This window comes from Maylandia zebra, linkage group LG16 (genome assembly GCF_041146795.1).
Source record: "Maylandia zebra isolate NMK-2024a linkage group LG16, Mzebra_GT3a, whole genome shotgun sequence".
Taxonomy (NCBI): domain Eukaryota; kingdom Metazoa; phylum Chordata; class Actinopteri; order Cichliformes; family Cichlidae; genus Maylandia; species Maylandia zebra.
In genome coordinates this window covers 12,416,721-12,437,060 of record NC_135182.1, presented here as the reverse complement: position 1 = coordinate 12,437,060, position 20,340 = coordinate 12,416,721, and the positions used below count along the sequence as shown (strand labels likewise).

Below are 20,340 nucleotides of genomic sequence, written 5' to 3'. Positions count from 1 at the left end.
TATCACAATACCCTCTTTTGATCTCTCATTAAAGAGATCACTAATAACAAGCACTTCAGCGTTGCAAGGTCCAGGTTTTCTTGATCCTGAGGCCCTCTGTCCCCCTTTAACGGGTGGACCATATGGGGGATGACCTCTGTGTTCACGCAGTTCAGATGCAAGCAAAGTTAGATTTACAACCATAACAGCAGTTACAGATGACACTCCCATCACTCCCCATTTTCCCACAGCTTTATTTTGGTGCTCCAGTTTTCCACTCCCATTTTAATGCCACCTTATACCTTTCAAATGTACTTAGACTAGAACCTCTGTCTAAGGAGCTTTTAACCTTTATTTTTATTGCTGCAGCTACCAGTGTCTTCCAGTTGGGTGATTCTCAGCTTCTTTCTTCGACCTCCGGGGTTAGACCACCCTTTAGTCATTGCACAGTTCTGGGGATTATTCTGCCCCGATTTCAAACAAAGATCTGTGTATTTTGGGGTCACCGGCGTGTCCCCCTTTTTGCCAAGAGCCTCTTGAACCTCGTTGGTCTGGTGTTCCTGGTTTTCGCCAACCCCTTCATGGTTATTGCTGTGTTTGTGGGATCCATCTTCTCCAGGAGCCCAAACGTCATGACACTTGACCCCAGTTGCTGTCTCGGCAGTCCCTACATCTGTCCCTGCTGTGAAGGGTCCTCACATCTCCGGGTCCCCGTCTGGTGTCTGTTCCTTTCTCTGCAAGAGACAGAAAACCAAAACACCTCTCTCCCTAGCCTTGATAATCTAATATTGTTATCCATTGTTGTTCTAATGATTCAAATTTGGTTTAAAATATTATGTTCAGGACCTATTCTAATCATAATCTATGTGTGTGTAAAAGAAATCAAAAATTAGTGAACCCTTTCTAAGTCTAACACATTATAAGCTTAAGTTTTACCATAACTAATTTATTAAACACAAAAATAAACTCATAGAAATTTTCATATCACCATTGTTTGATGTTCGGACTCAACTTCCCCCTTTTTGACACACTCCCATGTGTCAATTCATTGGAGCGTTGCTCCAGCCTTGTCATCCCTGAGGATCTTCGATCCCGAAAATGTCCCTTCTCCTCATGTAATAAAGTCCGTCATCCTTCCATGCCCTGGTAACTGGTCCATCCAGAGCTGTAACATTTTGAAATGTACATACAACAAGCCAAACCACACCTTGGTCACACCAAACCCTTTCTGCCCCGAAGATGTCCAACACCATCTTAGTCTGGACCAGGGTTGTAATAGTTTTGCAATTTTCATCAGTTTTAATCAGTTTTTACCAATTGTTTGCTAGTTTAGTTTAGTTTTTATTTTCTGAAAATCCTTAGTTTCAATTTAGTTTTATTTGTGTTTTGCAAAAATTAAGTGTAACAAAATCCCAGTTCCATCATATCAGTCATGCTCTTCTGGTTATCCTTGGGTGTTGAGACTAATAACTATTAACTCTTGCCGCACCGTGTGGTCCTAATTTTGGTTCAAGTGAATTGATAACCTTTTGAAGGCGATTGTTTCACACCTTTATTTAGATGTCCCAGTCCTGTTGTCTCGGGATACATCACGCTGCCTTATCTGGGGTTAGCTGTTTTCTGGGGATGCGGGTTGAGTGGGTGAGCTCTTCAAGGAGGGGGAGTGTGCTCCCCCTGATGAGGTCTTCTAGGTAAGCTAGGTTAACCTTCTTGTGTGAGCTTTTCAAGTGCACTTTAAGGTTTGTGGGACTTTTAGTTTTATAAATGTCCCTCATGACCCCCTGATGACCCAGTATTTCATTTTTGCACACTGTAGTACACATTTTAGTTTTTGCTTGTAGCTCGCATACTCTACTTGCCACTCCTCTAAGTCCTGATGTTTCTTAGAGAGGGCAACAGTACCTTTAAAATTATATCACACGTGTGGGGGTGTGGCCTTGCCAATTGCTTTGCCCACCTTTTCAAAATGGCTGGCGTGCCCACAAGCACATTTCATGGAAAAAGAAAGGTAAGCTTGATATTTACATTTAAAATGTTTTGTTAAACTCAGATTTTTATTTTATTCTTTTTGCAAGTACCCCTCCTCGGTGGCGAGAAACTGTTGGTGTGGTCAAGTGGGTGCTCTAGAAACAAACGCTCAGGACAGAACAGTTATCAGTCATGTACTTCCTACAAATTTTGCATATGTTTTATTCCATATTGATCCTCTGAGTGTAATGGTACATTTTAATTTGAATTTATCCAAACTAAACACAATATTTTCTTTATTAAGTGTGCCTATGCGAAGGCACACTTATTACTATTGCTCGGATTTATTATTATTATTATTCTTTTTCCGCCTGAAATTTTGGACCTTAACTCGCCCCACAGTTTTGAGACAAGGTTCACATATGATATATCATTGTGTGCGGCTGGAGCTGGAATGAGTTGCTATGACTTTTGGTGTTTATTACTTCTATAGTTTTTTAAATATGAATATTTTAATGCAAGTTTTTTCCCATTGAAATGAATGGAGAACAAGAAAACTTCATTTGTGGTGTGCTGGCTCACTCTAGTGGTATGTCGGGAGTAATGCGAGGCGGCCGCTGTGTCCCTGTGGTTGGCCTACTTGTCAGATATCGACAAATCCTACACTACAGACCAGTTGACAGCGTGCAATAACCCAGCCGATTCATTCGTCTTTACACTACCTCACAATCGACTCAACTGTGAGTTATTTGTTTGTTTTGTTTTCTCACAATTAATGTAAAGCCAAGGTATATATCAACGGCGCGCACAGCGGAAGTATGGCGTCCCGCTTGCCCTTCACAATAAGAGCATTATAGCGGATTATAATGGGGGACGCTTTTATTTTGTATAACTACCGGAAGTAGTTCCTGTGTACTGACGCTAGCTGGGTAGCTAGCGCCGCGTCGCTTAAAAAGCAGCCGGGCTTGTCTTAAACTTAAGAGGCTGACACTCGCTAAACCACCCGATCGCTCGCCAAGCGACTGTTTCACACTGGACTTATTTTTCGTTAATATGGGCCGATAATTCCTTTATTCTAATGGTATGCCGGGAGTGGTGCGGCCTATTCGGATTAACGTAATGATGACACTATCAACGGCGCGCGTCAGTCCGCCCCTCCTCCAGTTTGAAATTGACCTTAGAAGACACCGTAGCGTATGCTGGACCCGCATGCATCTGTCCACCTCTCCTCCGTTTTGAAGTTGACATTTGAACGTCATTTTCTGAAGTATTCGGAACAACAGTGTAAGGTTTGACAAGGTAAGTGTATCTCTCTCTCTCCGGTTTAAAATTTAGCTTTGAAAGTGATTTTTTAATGTGTCTGGGTGATTCTTTGTCGTGGTCATGTTCGGCACATGCTAAAGCTAGTTAGCGGGTATTCAGCCGAGGTCTACAAAATGATGGTATCTACAAATGAGGTATCTACAAAATGATGGTGTGGTTAGCACTTGGATGTCACTTTATTCCAGAGGTATCGTTTGTAATTAAAACTTTTAAGAAGCGAAGTGATTTTTTTTTTTGTATGTGTATCTTGGCGATCGCATTTCACGCCCTTTGTCTCGGTGGTGGCTAGCTAGCGGATATTGAGCATAGGTAAGCCTCTCCGGCTTGAAAATGACTTTGAAAGTGATTTTCTGTGTCTGGACGCTGATATCTACAAAATGATGGTGTGGTTAGCACTTGGATGTCACTTTATTCCAGAGGTATCGTTTGTAATTAAAACTTTTAAGTGGCGACTGTCGCCGCGTCCAAAACAATAGCTTCGTTGTAGCCGCGTTTCACACCTCTTTTTCTGTTTTTATAAGGCGTTAACTACAGCAGCCTTTAACACCTCAACTCTTGCTTCAGCCAAGGTAAGTGCCCCCCTTATATTTTCTATGTGTGTGTTCAGCTGATATCTAGAAAATTGGTGTGTTTAGCGCTGGATGCCATTTTATTCCAGAGCCGTTGTTTGTAATTAAAACAAAGAGACAAAGAGGAACTTTACTGTTTGGAAGGGAGTAAAGTTCCTCTTTGTCTCTCAGTGGGACATTTCAACCATACAGTACAAGGCTACATTTCAGCTTTACAAGCCAATCAGTTTGCTAATTGTTCTTGTGAGATTTGTTTGCAAAGTTTAAGGTGTTAAATAGGAGCTGTGACCATCTGGGTCTGCTTGCTGCTGGCACTTTGCCAGAGCCCCAGCAACAAGACCGCCTCCCAGCTACGAGACTGCCTGTAAGCCTTGCAAGGTACCCAATTTTCCAATTACTCTATAACAAAACTGTTGTGGGCAACAAGACTGTCTCCTAGGTGTGCAAGCCAATCACTTTGCCAAATGTTCTTGTAAGATTTGTTTGGAAAGTTTAAGGTGTTAAGTAGGAGCTGTGAACATCTGGGTTTGCTTGCTGCTGGCATTCTACCAGCGCCCCAGCAACAACACTGCCTCCCAGCTTTGCAAGGTAATTACTTTCCCAATTACTGTACACCAAAATGGAGTAGTTGTCGTGGTCAACAAATCTGCCTCCCAACTTTCAAGGTAATCACTTTCCCAATTACAATATACAAACTGTTATGGAACTTTACTTAACAAAGCCTTAAGACCGGGCAGTGACACTATCAATATGTCTATTTAAAGAAAAGAGAGATTTATTATTATTTTTTGGTTCTTGTAGTTATCTTGTGTATCAGAGGGTTAAAATAAAAAATTGCTGGTATACATCAGAATTTTTGATTCATTTACTGTTTGTCGATTTACTGCATTGTAAAGTCTTTTGGCTACCAATGCAGCTACCTGGTTATTATGCTTGACTTAAAATGAAAGCTGGGTCTGATCACATGCTTGAAATGCCAACAATTAATATTCTGTTTTTCTGCTGACATTCTACCAGATGCCGAGAAAAAATAAAAGATCCCAGGCACAAAAGAAGCGCTGGAAACCACTTGACCTGGTCGATCCTGCTGTCCCAATGCTCACTGGCCACAACCAAGATGAGGCAGTCAGTAGTTTTCCATCTGACCAGGTAAAGAAGATATAGTAGTGATCACAGACAGTTGAACAGTTTTCGAAACACGTTTGAGACAGTTAAGAACACCTACCCATACAGTTTAGGATTGTTTGTTATAATGTCACACAACTGGCATAACAGTGCATGGTATGCAGAGCATTTAAATGAAATGAATGTGTCAGGTCACTTAATGTCTTCTATAGGGATTTTCTTTTTTATTGCTCTGTAAGTTTAGTAACCACTACTGTTCAGTATCAAATATTCCATTCTGTTTCAAATCTGTTAGTAGGTTTTATAATTTTGACTAACTGTACATAACCTCTCATCAGATTTCAGACACACGTCCACTAGAAAAACGATCTGTTACCCAACTGGCATACCAGTTCATGCCATGCATTGCATTTTAGAGTGAAATTAATGTGTCAGGTCACTTAATGTCTTAACATTATATACTGTTTTTCCTGGGTTGGCAGACAGCACCAGCCAGGTTGTCCTTGGTAACGGAGAATAGACCCACCTCCTTATGTCCTCCAGGCAGCAAGGTAAATTTTAAAAAACGTCTTCCTCCATTAAGGATTTATAGTGGACAGTTACATTACCATTAAATGTTAAAGACATATGGTTACATGTTAGCATTATGAAAGCAAGAATTTTGTTGTATCCCCTTTGTTAGTTATGTAACCACTACTGTTCCATATTTTTGTTAAAGTTTCTAAAGTTACACTCACTTTCAAATCTCTTAGTAGTTATGATGCAAACAGCTGGGATTTTTTTTTATTGCTTTTTTATTTTTTATTGTAAGTTTAGTAATCACTACTGTTTCATGTTTTCTTTAAAGTATCCAGTGTTACACTCTGTTTCAACTCTGTTAGTAGGTTTTTATAATTTTGATTAACTGTATGTAACCCATTATCAGATTTCAGACACTCGTCCACCAGCAAAACGAGTCTGGGCAACTGATGATTTCCACACGGCATCAAATTCTCCACCTAAAAAGGTATGTCCACAAATGTCTATAACAAATTAGTATACATGCAATCTTTGCTGTATAATCACCGGGGTTGATATTAGGGCTGCCACAAACGATTATTTTGATAGTCGACTAGTCACCGATTATTTTTGCGATTAGTCGACTAATCAGATCATCATCCATTGGACGTAAAACTACAGCTTATTGCACCAGCAGCATCTGCTCTTATATAACTATCATTAGCTTACAGCTTTAAGTGTTTCAGGTCTCTGCTAACTAAAAATAAAGACAAGATGATAGTTTATTAAATTTTAATGAAATTTGCAGATTGTTTCGGTGAAGTTTAATAAACTCCTTGCTATCTAAAATATAACGGGACACCGGAGTAAATTCGCCAGCATCTCACACTTCTGATAATCAGCTGTCTGCTTGATGTTTATTCAGCTGTGTAAAAACTATAACTTTAATCTCAGCCAAACCGATTTACTCAGGAACAAATAAAATACTAAAAAAAAGCCAAACAATAACATTTTAAGTTATCTAAGTGACTCATATATTTAACCTGAGTAGCGAAAGACGGCGGTGGGTTTGAAAACGATTTGCCGGGAGTCCGGTGTTCTCACTGCGCTAGTGAGCCTAGCCCCCGGCTCGCTATCGAGCTAGTGGGTAACAGACATCTCCGAAAACGTCGGAGCGCTTTTGAAAATATGTGGTGTCCTGATAAACTGAGCAGATATTTGAGGTTTACACAGCTACATTCGCGCCTGAAAATATGTTAAACGTTTATTTTGTGACCCAGAAAGAATAATAAGAGTAATATTAAAACTAACTAGCTGCCGCCATTGTTGGAAACTGCGCTGGGCCGCGCTATGAATTCTGGGACACAGCTCCTCCTCCTCCTTCTCCTTCTTCTTCTTCGGGGTTTAACGGCAGCTGACATCCTTGTACATGCAATGCTGCCATCTTCTGTTTCAGTCCGTTATTACACTCTTAAATCCTGCTATTTATTCCAGCTTCAAACGACGCGTCGACTATTAAATCAGTCGTCGACGATTTTGTTAGTCGACGTAATCGTGACTAGTCGACAAATCGTGGCAGCCCAGTTGATATTTAGTCTTTCACCTTAAGTATGCTTGCTAACTCGTACTAAATATACTAAAATGTTAGACTAAATATGTACTTTTTAAAAACATGTACAAATTTACTAAATTTGTAAATGTCTTTCTTCAGATTCCTAAAATGTAGACATCTCAACAGCTATTTCTGTCTATTTAGCTATACCACACACACATGTATATATGTGTGTGTATATATATGTGTATATGTGTATATGTGTGTATATATGTGTATATGTGTGTATATATATGTGTGTATATATATATATGTATATATACATACATACGTGTATATATATATGTATATATACATACATACGTGTATATATATATGTGTATATATACATACATACGTGTATGTGTGTGTGTATGTATGTATGTATGTATATATATATATATATATATATATATATATATATATATATATATATATATATATATACATGTGTGTGTGTATATGTACATACATACATACATGTATATATGTACATACATACATACATGTATGTGTATATATATATGTACATACATACATACATGTATGTGTATATATATATGTACATACATACATACATACATACATACATACATACATACATACATACATACATACATGTATGTATGTATGTATGTATATGTGTGTGTGTGTTCAGAAAAAAGTTTATACCATTTAATACTTAAAGCTTCTCATAAATTGACATCCACAGTGAAAAGCAATGCAAATAAATACAAACATGGCTTTGTGACACTCATCTTTTATCAAGATGGATGTCACTGTATTCTGTTTCAATCACATTTAACCTCTAACTGAATTTTGTGTCATTTCTTTACAAAATGTAACACAACTATGAAACGTGTTTTTATGGCACATGTACAGAACCATCTGGTTTAATCTGAAATCAGTGAACGAATTACATCTAATTTAAGAGCATCTGAGATCCTCTTACGAATAATACGTAAACAGGATTTCCTTTCATATATTTATATTTAGGCTGCAATTTAGTTGATGTTTGAAGGCCCGCAGCAACCTAAAATAATGTGTTATACTGAAAGAAATTAACTGCTTTGAAAATATGAGGAGCAGAAGGTACAGATATGACCTTCGTTAAAAAAAACAGCACTCAAGCAAATTACAGATATCTGAAATATTTGTCATTTTTACTTTCCACCTCTGCTCTCTCTCACTCACTCTCACTGTTCCTGTCACTGTCTTTCTGCCTTTCTCTTTCTGGCATATCTCATGCTGTTTATCTTCAGATTATGCTATACTATGATTGACGAGTGATATAATTTGGATTAATTTGCCTGCACATTGCTTAATTATTTTAACATAATTAAAAATGGTAAATGGCCTGTATTTGTATAGCGCTTTACTTAGTCTCCAAGGCTCCCAAAGCGCTTTACACTATGTTCAGTCGTTGACACTTAAAAAAATAAAAACACATTTTTCTACATTATTGCAGCAACACTTAAATGTATTTTATTGCTCAACCTTGAAACACATATCATAAAATGTTTAACAATAATATGTGTCACCTTTGCATTTCTTGATCAGCCTTTCCATGACACAAATGAAGACCTACTGACGGAGGAGCTACAGAGCAACACAGTTCAGCCGTTTTGGAGTGTCAGTGCAACTCATTGTCAGAGTGATGAGAGGTACACAGAATTCTCTCGAAATCATCAGTGCACATGTAATGCCCTCACATTCCTGGCCTACCTTAATGAGGAATACCAGTTCAACATAGCCATGCTTGATAAGGTCCTTGAACAGGGAGATGCACTCTACTGTTGGATTAAAACAAATCTTCTGCAGGAGAAGCGTTATACACAGGATCATCTGACCATGGAGGACCTGCCCAAAGAACTTCATACTGACACAAATGTCTACAGTGTGAAAATGGATGACATAAGTTATGGATTTCTGGAAGCAGCAGAGAACAGTCCTCAAAGAACAGAGTGGTGGTTGCCTCTTGCTATTCGCCTTGAATGTCTGTCAACAGATGTGAACTTTGCTTTGCTCATGGTCTCACCTGAGTGCATTGCGGTTTTCCGTGACAAATCTGGGAGGTATGGATTATTTGATTCACATTCAAGAAGTGCAGCGGGTTTACGTCAGCCAAATGGAACAGCAGTCATGCTCACTTTCACTCATGTGAATGACCTGATCACCCACCTGCATAACCTTTTTCAAAATCAAGGCAAGCATGCACGATATGAGTTTGTGCCTGTTTCTTTCAAAACAGTCAGCACTCACACGGAACCCCCTGGACAGTCAACTCAGGCAACACCAGGAGCTACAGCTACATCATCAACACAAAATGATGAACCACAAATCACGAATCCCACTGCGCAAATGCCTGAACCAGAATCAGCCAAAACCCACATGACTATGTTAGACAATACTTTAAACTCACCAGATGACAAAATGGCTAAAACCCCCCGAACAGCAAGAAATGTGAGCAAATTAAATAAACGACAACGTAAGAAAGCTATTCGTCAAGCTCAGAGGGAGTATGTAAAAGCTAAAGACAAATCTTCAACTGAAGAAGTGGCAAAGAAGACAAACAAAAGAAGACACGAAAGAGAACGATATGCCTCCTGTCGTGAATTTCGAATGAAAAAATTACAGGCTATGAAAACTCAATATGCTGAAAACTATCATTACCGTAAACAAAGACTGTTATCAGCCAAAAAATATTACGCAAATCCTCATATTCAAGAAAAAGTAAAAGCCTGCCAGGTGAAGAGATACCAAAGTGATCGTCATTTTCAACAAAAAATGAGAGACTACATTATCAGAAGATATACTACGGATCCCGACTTTCAAATCAGACAGAAAAAATATGTGGTTCAGAAGTACAACACGGATACCAGCTTTAAAACCAGACAGAAGCAATACATAAGAACAAAATATGCATCTGATCCAAACTACAGGCACAAACAGAAAAAATCAATTTATGCCAGGTATCACAATGACTCACAATTCAGACTGCACCATATACAGCGCTGTGCCCAGTACCAGAGACACAAAATGGCTACCACTGCATCTTTTGCCATTTATAAAAAGTTGTGTGCACAGAGAATAAAGAAGAAATACAGACGACTAGTAACACAGTTCCAGCAGGGTCCACAGTCTGAAGCACAGCCCCAGCTTGTAGTGAACAGTGTGATGCAAGCAGCCACATTAGCTTTCCGTGAAGCCATTCAGTTAGGACCCACCCATGTCTGTACAGTGTGCCACAGAACTCTGTTTCCTAATCAAGTTAAACATTGCAAAAGATCAAAGTATGTTACTAATAGTAACATTGTTGCCACTTGCTTGACAGGAAAATTTGTCCATGTTTGTGACAGGGAATGCTCAGCTAATTGTACTTTCCCAAAACAAAGAATGGAAGAGTGGATTTGCTACAACTGTGACAACCACCTACAAAGAGGCAAGATGCCATCCGTCGCAGTAGCAAACAATTTAGCACTAGCAACCATTCCAATTGAACTGAGTCGATTAAATGTACTAGAACGACAACTGACTGCTAAAATTCTCCCGTTTGCAAAAATCATTGCATTACCAAAAGGACAGCAAAGAGCCGTACATGGGGCTGTTGTTTGTGTACCATCGGATGTGGAAACCACAGTAAACTGTCTTCCCAGACCTAACAGTGAAGCCCAGCTCCTGCAGGTACAGCTGAAGAGACACATCAGATTCAAAGGTTACCAACACTTCTACACTGTAAACATGAAGAACGTGTTAGCAGGATTATCAAAGCTAAAAGAGATGCATTCAGAATACAAAGATGTATCTATTGATGATGAAGCTACTTTTGCTGATCCCACAAGTAATCAGATAATCGAGACGGAACATGACACTGCTGATGCAGATATTCAAGATGCACTGCCCAGAAACTTCGACCAGCAAATTGTACCAGAAAGAAGAACCACTGAGGATACAACAGCTGGACTGCTTGAGCCATGTCATGATGTAAACCAACTAATGGAGCCTGAACAGTCAAATGAACAGCCCTTACAAGATATGGAGAAAGAAAAGGAAGAACTTCGACCTGGTCTTGTTCTAGACACCTGTATGCAACCACCAGATATAGCACAGGACATTTTATCATATGGTGAAGGAATATTTAGCATTGCACCCGCGCAAGGAAATAGACCTGTTGGCTTCTTCTCTGTTCCTAAACTTGAAGCCATGGCCTTTCCTGTCCAGTTCCCAACTGGACAGAACACATTAGATGAAGCCAGACAAGTGAAACTTTACCCAAGCATGTATTTTAATACACGGCTGTTCTCTGCAGACACACGGTTTGCAACTGACCAAAGCTACCTATTCTTTGCACAGTTTGTAACAGAAACACACATGGCTACAAACAGCATGTCCATCCAATTGCGCAAAGGAAAGGCAATCACCAAGGATGGGCGTAAAATTTCTAACAGAATGCTTCAAAATAAAGACGAAGTGGAGAAACTGATAAATAACAAAGACGCAACACGCTTCATGAAACCTCTGAGAGGTACTCCAGCCTATTGGGAGAAGGCACTGAAAGACCTACATGCTATGGTCAGACAGTTAGGAAAGCCAACTTTTTTCCTGACATTTTCAGCTGCTGAAATGAGATGGCCTGAGGTTGTTGAGGTCATAAAAACTCAACAAGGTGAACAGGTGGATTTTTCACAACTTGACTGGAACACAAAGTGTGAAATTCTCCGAAGCAACCCTGTGACTGTGATGCGATTGTTTGAAAAAAGAGTCGATGCACTAATGACAACACTGATCCTGTCCCCAGCACAGCCCATCGGTGAAGTAGAAGATTACTTTTATCGAGTGGAGTTTCAGGCCAGAGGTAGCCCTCATATCCATTTACTGGTTTGGGTCAAAGATGCACCTGAATTTGGAAGCGACCTTGAAGACCACGTGTACAAATTTATTGACAAGTACATAACATGTAAGATGCCTGACCAAAATGCCGATCCTGAACTTCACAAAATTGTGTCTGAGGTTCAAGTCCACAGCAGAAATCACTCCAGATCCTGTAAAAAAGGTAATGTGTCATGTAGGTTTGGCTTCCCCAAACTACCCGTAGATCAAACAATGATCACTTTCCCAAGCCCAGATGATGATGATGATCACAATGATAAGCAGCATAGCACAAGTAAGGAGAAAGGCACAAATGAAAAGCAAAAGAACAGACGAATGGCTCTCGCAAAAAAAATGAAAGAGGCCAAAGAAAAACTCCAGCCATTGAGAGATTTGCTCTGCGACCCAAATTCCTCGTTTGAAGACTTGTCTGAGCTGCTTCACAAATGCAAATTAACTTATGAACAATACTTGGATTGTGTCTTCAATTTAACCAATAGTCATGTCATCCTCTTAAAGCGTGAACCTAATGACTGCTGGGTGAATGCATACAATGCAGATCTGCTGAGGGCCTGGAATGCCAACATGGACATCCAATATGTCATTGATGACTACAGCTGCCTGATGTACATGATGTCTTATGTCTCTAAACCCGAATTTGAGATGACACAATTTCTTAATGGAGTCATCCAGGAAGTAAAAAAGTCCAGTGTCAATGAAAGAGATGAAATGAAACAGATAATGCAGGCATATGCTAAACACAGAGAAGTCAGTGCCCAAGAATCCGTGGCAAGGACATGCAGCCTGCCACTAAAAAAGTGTTCACGCAGTGTGGTCTTCATACAGACTGATGATGATGCCCTGAAAATGAGTCTCCCGATGAGCAGGTTGCAGAGCATGGCACCAGATGATGAAAATGTGTGGATGTCCGGATTGCCAGAAAAATATGCAAACAGACCCAGAACACCTGACTTTGAAAGAATGTGTTTGGGTGAATTTGCTTCAGAGTACAGGATTCTCTACGGCCGTCAAACAGAGTCCAAAAATGCCATCCGTCTTTTGAATAACATGGGTTATATTCAAAAAAGAACAAAAGGGAAACCTGCAATAATCAGATATCCTCGGTTCTCAGAAAAGAAACAACCAGAAAAGTTTTATAGCAGACTGCTAAAACTTTATTATCCACATCGATCAAATGATGACCTTAAAAACACAGAATACCCCACATCCGAGCAGTTCTACAAAAGTGGACGAAAACATGGTTATGCAGTACGGCCAATTGTTACCTTTAACAAAAAGCGATATGAAGGCCATGGCAAAACAATGGAAAGGGCACTGGAACAGATTGAACAACAAGGCCCACTTATCAATGCATGGAACACCTTTGCACCTGAGGTTGAAGTAGATCGTTTAGAGTGTGTGGCCCAACGACAATCCAGACATGACACTGGCGAAAATGAAATGGACATTGTTCCTGACTACCAAGTCAGTGGTAGCAGCAGTGGAACCATGCCAGCAATCATAGCACCAAAGCTGAGCCCAGACTTTGTCAGAAAAATGTACCAAAGTCTGAATGAAACCCAAGCATCCATATTCTACGCAGTGCGTGAGTGGTGTTTCAAACTTGTGTGGGGTCACTGTCCTGAGCAGTTCTTTTATTTTGTCTCTGGAGGAGCTGGCTGTGGAAAATCACATGTTATCAAGTGCATATATGAGGAGGCAACAAAGATTTTGCACCAACTCCCCAGATTCCGAGACCAAGCAGACATGTCCTACCCTGCAGTACTGCTGACTGCATTTACTGGCACTGCAGCTTTTAACATATCTGGGAAAACACTGCACTCTCTGCTAAAGCTGCCAAGATCTTTAAAACCGCCTTATCAGGGACTGGGGAATGCACTGGATGAAGTGAGAGCTTCACTTTCAAATGCAGAGATTCTGATCATTGATGAGATATCTATGGTTTCTAAAGACCTTTTTGCCTACATCCACTGGAGACTTCAGCAGATCAAAGGAAACAAGAAACCTTTTGGTGGGATGTCTATCCTTGCAGTAGGAGACTTTTACCAGCTGCCACCCCTTGGAAAAGCCAAACCACTCTGTGTGTATGAGGACAATGTCCTTGATCTCTGGAAAGACTATTTCCACATGGTCAACCTGACAGAAATCATGCGACAGAAAGATGATCATTCTTTTGCTGAAGTTCTGAACAGGATAAGAGTGAAGCAAAAAACAGATTCTCTTGAAGCCGATGACAAAGCCTTGCTCACACAGGCTATCCATGACATAAAAGACTGTCCATCTAATGTATTACACATTTATGCTACAAACAAAGAGGTCGACAAACACAATTCAGCAACTGTAACTGCTCTTCATTCTGATATCATAAATATTCAGGCAGAAGACTACAGAAAAGACCCACGAACGGGTGACATGGTCCTCCTGGCAGAAATGATGAAAGGCAACAAAGGAGATTTACCTGATAACATACAAGCTGCACCTGGAGTGCGTGTTATGATTATCAGAAATTTGGATGTTGAAGATGGGCTTGTTAATGGGACATTTGGAACAATCACGAACATTGTGACAGCCACACAGGATGGACCAAAAACTGTGAATCTCATTGGACTCACGCTGGACAATGAAAATTCTGGGCAAAAATTTCGCAGAAAAATACAAGGATCCTCAGACAATCTTGTGTATATTGAGAAATGTGAAGAATGCACAAGTAAAAAAGGAGTGGTTCGCAGGCAATTTCCAATGAAGTTGGCCTTTGCATGTACAGCTCACAAAGTACAAGGCATGACAATGGAATCAGCAGTAGTATGCTTGAAGCGTGTTTTTGAACCTGGAATGGCCTATGTTGCACTCAGCCGCACAACCTCACTTAAAGGACTGTACATCACAGACTTTGATGAAAAGAAAATCTATGCTGATCCTGCCATCACAGATGCACTCAAAAATATGAGACATGCATCATTTGAGAATGCAAGACCACTGTTGCAATTCTTAAAATCAGTAGATCCCACAGTCCCCACGTTGACAATTATCCATCATAATGCACAAGGTCTCCCAACTCACATGGAGGACATGAGATGCCACCATGAACTCAGCCTTGCTGATGTTTTATGTATAACAGAAACACACTTGTCTGGATCATCGGTTTCTCCCCGCTTCCAGCTGGAACAATACAACATGGCCACACGCAACAGACACGTCTCTTACACAAATCATACAGACATGGCAAAGGTAAATGGCGGTGGAGTTGCAATTTACTACAACACAATTCTTACAGCAGAGTCCCGAAAATACCTGCAAAATGTGACTGACCTTGAATTTGTTGTTGTCAAGGTTGAATCGCCAGTCACAGCTTTGATAGCAACTGTATACAGGCCACCAAATTACAGCCATGTGAGGTTTTTACCACAAATGCAATGTCTTTTGGACTCGTTGGAAATGATGAATCACCAACCAATTATTGTTTGTGGAGACTTCAATGAGGACCTTATGAGCAGAGGAAAAAAACCCATCCAAGAACTGTTGCAGTCAAGAGGATATGCACAACTGATTACTGCTGCAACTACCGAAAAACACACATTGATTGATCACATTTACATATCACAGCCATACGCCTGCCTCCAATCAGGTGTTCTGAATACATATCACAGTTATCATAACCCCATTTATTGTGTTATTCACTAACACAAAATGACTGCAAGGGTATGAGGGATATGGACTTGCCAAGTGTCACTCCCTATTGGCCTACTCTCGCCTAAAAGTCATACAGATGGACCTAAATATGGATATCAGCATCTACAACAAGAAGTACAGGTGAGTCCTCTTGTAACATTCTTTAATGTACTTCTATTGTTCTTGTGAGATTTGTTTGCAAAGTTTAAGGTGTTAAGTAGGAGCTGTGACCATCTGGGTCTGCTTGCTGCTGGCATTTTGCCAGAGCCCCAGCAACAAGACCGCCTCCCAGCTACGAGACTGCCTGTAAGCCTTGCAAGGTACCCAATTTTCCAATTACTCTATAACAAAACTGTTGTGGGCAACAAGACTGTCTCCTAGGTGTGCAAGCCAATCACTTTGCCAAATGTTCTTGTAAGATTTGTTTGGAAAGTTTAAGGTGTTAAGTAGGAGCTGTGAACATCTGGGTTTGCTTGCTGCTGGCATTCTACCAGCGCCCCAGCAACAACACTGCCTCCCAGCTTTGCAAGGTAATTACTTTCCCAATTACTGTACACCAAAATGGAGTAGTTGTCGTGGTCAACAAATCTGCCTCCCAACTTTCAAGGTAATCACTTTCCCAATTACAATATACAAACTGTTATGGAACTTTACTTAACAAAGCCTTAAGACCGGGCAGTGACACTATCAATGTCTATTTAAAGAAAAGAGAGATTTATTATTATTTTTTGGTTCTTGTAGTTATCTTGTGTATCAGAGGGTTAAAATAAAAAATTGCTGGTATACATCAGAATTTTTGATTCATTTACTGTTTGTCGATTTACTGCATTGTAAAGTCTTTTGGCTACCAATGCAGCTACCTGGTTATTATGCTTGACTTAAAATGAAAGCTGGGTCTGATCACATGCTTGAAATGCCAACAATTAATATTCTGTTTTTCTGCTGACATTCTACCAGATGCCGAGAAAAAATAAAAGATCCCAGGCACAAAAGAAGCGCTGGAAACCACTTGACCTGGTCGATCCTGCTGTCCCAATGCTCACTGGCCACAACCAAGATGAGGCAGTCAGTAGTTTTCCATCTGACCAGGTAAAGAAGATATAGTAGTGATCACAGACAGTTGAACAGTTTTCGAAACACGTTTGAGACAGTTAAGAACACCTACCCATACAGTTTAGGATTGTTTGTTATATTGTCACACAACTGGCATAACAGTGCATGGTATGCAGAGCATTTAAATGAAATGAATGTGTCAGGTCACTTAATGTCTTCTATAGGGATTTTCTTTTTTATTGCTCTGTAAGTTTAGTAACCACTACTGTTCAGTATCAAATATTCCATTCTGTTTCAAATCTGTTAGTAGGTTTTATAATTTTGACTAACTGTCATCAGATTTCAGACACACGTCCACTAGAAAAACGATCTGTTACCCAACTGGCATACCAGTTCATGCCATGCATTGCATTTTAGAGTGAAATTAATGTGTCAGGTCACTTAATGTCTTAACATTATATACTGTTTTTCCTGGGTTGGCAGACAGCACCAGCCAGGTTGTCCTTGGTAACGGAGAATAGACCCACCTCCTTATGTCCTCCAGGCAGCAAGGTAAATTTTAAAAAACGTCTTCCTCCATTAAGGATTTATAGTGGACAGTTACATTACCATTAAATGTTAAAGACATATGGTTACATGTTAGCATTATGAAAGCAAGAATTTTGTTGTATCCCCTTTGTTCTTTAATGTACTTCTATTTTATTAATTCCTATACACTCTGAACCGAATTTGTTGAAAAATAAAGTCAATCATGTTCTCTTATACGCAGACACAACAGAACACCAGCCTCTACGTGGTGCGAAGCCTACTGCAACAAAAACGTGATCTTCATGTCTTTGCGACTGAGCACGCTCTACCAGCAACACTGACAGCTCACCAGTGGGAGCTCATAGATAAGACTGCTGATGTGCTGTCATCCATTGAAGAGCTGACCAGAAATGTGAACAGAAAGACTGGAACTGCACCTGATGGGATCCCTGCCATAACAGGTCATTTGTATTTTTTTTGTTTCTTTCTTTATATTGTAACATTTGGTATTGATAGTGTTTGAAACAAACTATAATCTCATCCATTCATTAAGTCATCCATTCATTCATAACTCCTCAGATGTGTTCTGTCCAGTGAAGGCAGTGGAGAAGCTCTACACTGATGTTGAAACTGTGCCACTCTTCTAGAAACCAGCTACAAGGATGGGCAGGTATAGTGAAATTAAAATGCACCTTTTGTTCAACAGGTTTATATACAGTCAAGTGATCAAAAGACACCAGTATTAAACCCATTTAAGCCAACTATACGCTTTGATTGGAACTATATACAGGCCACCAAATTACAGCCACGTGTGGTTTTACCTCACATGGCAACTTACTTAATCAAAAGACACCAGTATTAAACAAATTTCTCTCTTTTACTTCCTTTTTAATTTAGTTTTGGGTAATTTAGTTCTAAAGTTATTTATTTTTGCAAATATTTATTAGATCATCATGACTTGCCAGTTCGCTAACTGAAACCTGCGCTTTGTGATGTCTCTTGTTTTGTTTTAAATTGTGTTTTGCTTTTATCTGTTTTCTAGCTGTTTTTGCAAAGTCAGCCAACCTCTTGCTTCCAAATGACCCTTATCCAGAAGTATCCGTGAATGCCTCATGAGAAGAAACTAAAGTGGAGACCTACCTCTCAGAGAAAAACGCACACATAAGAAAAGCGACCTACTTCAGTACTGGAAAGAACATCCTAATCTGTCTCCCTCTATGGCTGCTGTTGCGATCCCAGTGTGCCCCCTGTAGCTCTGTGGACAGTTTTTGATTTGTTTGCATCTCACCCCAACCGGTCACGGCAGATGGCTGCCCCTCCCTGAGCCTGGTTCTGCCGGAGGTTTCTTCCTGTCAAAAGGGAGTTTTTCCTTCCCACTGTCGCCAAAGTGCTTGCTCATAGGGGGTCATATGATTGTTGGGTTTATCTATATACATTAATGCTTGTATGCTTTTCATTTATACTTTTCCTTACTCTTCGGTTCATAATATAAAGTTACTTGAATGGTTTCCTTTTTCCTTATTTTATATTGCTTTGCTGTTTACCACAATCTAAATATCATGTTTAAATGGAATACATTATTGTAAATGGTATTTGTACAAAATATAGTTTGAATACAATAAGATACCTTTATTAGTCCCACAAGGGGAAATTTCATAATTTGCATAATTTCCCCTTTTCACATTAAAATACCTTTGAAATACAAATTGAATACCGCTTAATGGGCTTTTTTTTTTCTACCAAGAAAACTTACTTTGGTTTACAATCTGTTAAACTGTTCACTTTAAACGACTCAAAACTGTAAAATCTAAATTGTAACTTCTCTTGAACACCTCAGACTTAAACATAATTTATTTTATATCGATTAACTTCTTTTGTAATGGTGTAACTGGAGCATCTTTCTCTCATCTCTGTATGCTGCACTGCATATAGCAGAGATCACAATACAGCTTACTTTTCTTTAACTTGAAAATCAGCTGTATTCAATTTCCCTCCCTCTTGTGGTATAAATAGCAAACTATGCTCATGTTGCATATTGCTCCCCCCTATTGTTATAAATGGCAACCTGCACTTATTGCACCACATTAAAAGCAAACTACACTCATTGGCAGTAGCATAGGCACACTTAAAATTTCTTCAGAAATTTTCGCTTTCTAGTTTACTTTGCTCTTGTTCTTTTGCAGTACCACATCCTATCAAATGTCCCTGTCGATTATATTCTACATTTAATAACTTACTATTTCAAGTGAGAACCTAAATCACGTGGACCAATGTTTATTATTGCATATCTCTATTCTGAATGTGGCCAGTCATTCATAGGTATTGTTCAATTTTGGCGATTTTCCTCTATAAAATTTAATTGACTTTTTACAGTGGCCTGCTATGGTTAATAATGACATGTTCCAGTCATGAGTGGCATCAAAAGTCTTCTCCACTGTAGCATTTGGCATTCCCAATAATATAACATGATACCTTAATCAAAACACAGCTAATATAGCACAGTTTTCTTGATGCAAACATCAGTAACTCAAAATCAGCAACCACAGTGTTCAGAATCAGAATCAGAATACTTTATTGATCCCTGGGGGAAATTATTTTTTGTTACAGTGCTCCATTTTAAACCAACATTAAGACAAGACAGACAATACGCTAACTAAGAATAGTACAATGTTAAGTCTGCAGTTCATACTTATGTGAAGCTAGAGTCTCCTCCTCCAGTCTCTCTTATCCTCCTGCTCCTGAAAAAACAAAACAAAACAAAGCGAAGCATCCACCCTTCTCTTGTCGGCTGGGTGAATTGTTTATTGGCATTTACTAATCCTAAAGTGGGTGCAGTCATTGTCTCAGTATCAAGTCAGTCAAAACTTTTAGTCGTCAGTCCATCACAGTCCATTCACATGCATACCTCCATACACATTCATACCAGATGTTGCTGATAATGGAGTCTCACGCGCAACCTATTCGAGCCTCCATCACCAGCAAGATGACGTCATCATTTTAAAGGAAAACAATTCCTTGTTGTTTTTTGGGCCGGATTGACTCGGTGCAATCCTTTTAGATCAGTGTTCCCTATAAGTGAATTTCTCCCAAGCCAATTACAATCATGGAGAAGCACACTTTGCAACTGTTTACAGTAATAATATTTCA

The 20,340-nt window shown here is 39.6% G+C and overlaps 1 protein-coding gene across 11 annotated transcripts; it reads left to right on the top strand.

Moving 5' to 3' along the window:
• Positions 1-3,050: 3,050 nt before the first annotated feature.
• Positions 3,051-18,891, top strand: LOC112431249 (uncharacterized). Of its 11 annotated transcripts, none has more exons than XR_013093414.1 (11): positions 3,055-3,246; positions 3,792-4,427; positions 4,857-4,988; positions 5,447-5,515; positions 5,890-5,970; positions 8,614-8,717; positions 8,875-16,701; positions 17,149-17,217; positions 17,435-17,654; positions 17,773-17,863; positions 18,236-18,891. XR_013093414.1 is itself a non-coding variant. In XM_076874683.1 (6 exons), the coding sequence occupies exons 2-6, from the start codon at positions 4,857-4,859 to the stop codon at positions 8,900-8,902; spliced, it is 414 nt and encodes a 137-aa protein (XP_076730798.1). In that variant the 5' UTR covers positions 3,051-3,246; positions 3,792-4,856; the 3' UTR covers positions 8,903-12,384. The 11 variants fall into 11 exon arrangements, 1 of the variants encoding a protein (XP_076730798.1); XR_013093412.1 differs by having other exon boundaries at positions 3,792-4,504; XR_013093416.1 differs by having other exon boundaries at positions 3,792-4,988; positions 8,875-15,171; positions 15,274-16,701.
• The last annotated feature ends 1,449 nt before the right edge of the window (positions 18,892-20,340 follow it).

Excerpts from the sequence above, each read along its gene's own strand:
- LOC112431249 (XM_076874683.1), top strand. The coding sequence starts at position 4,857 with ATGCCGAGAAAAAATAAAAGATCCCAGGCACAAAAGAAGCGCTGGAAA. Across the intron at positions 4,989-5,446 it reads GTAGTTTTCCATCTGACCAG|ACAGCACCAGCCAGGTTGTC; the intron begins GTAAAGAAGATA and ends CTGGGTTGGCAG. Across the intron at positions 5,971-8,613 it reads CAAATTCTCCACCTAAAAAG|CCTTTCCATGACACAAATGA; the intron begins GTATGTCCACAA and ends TTTCTTGATCAG.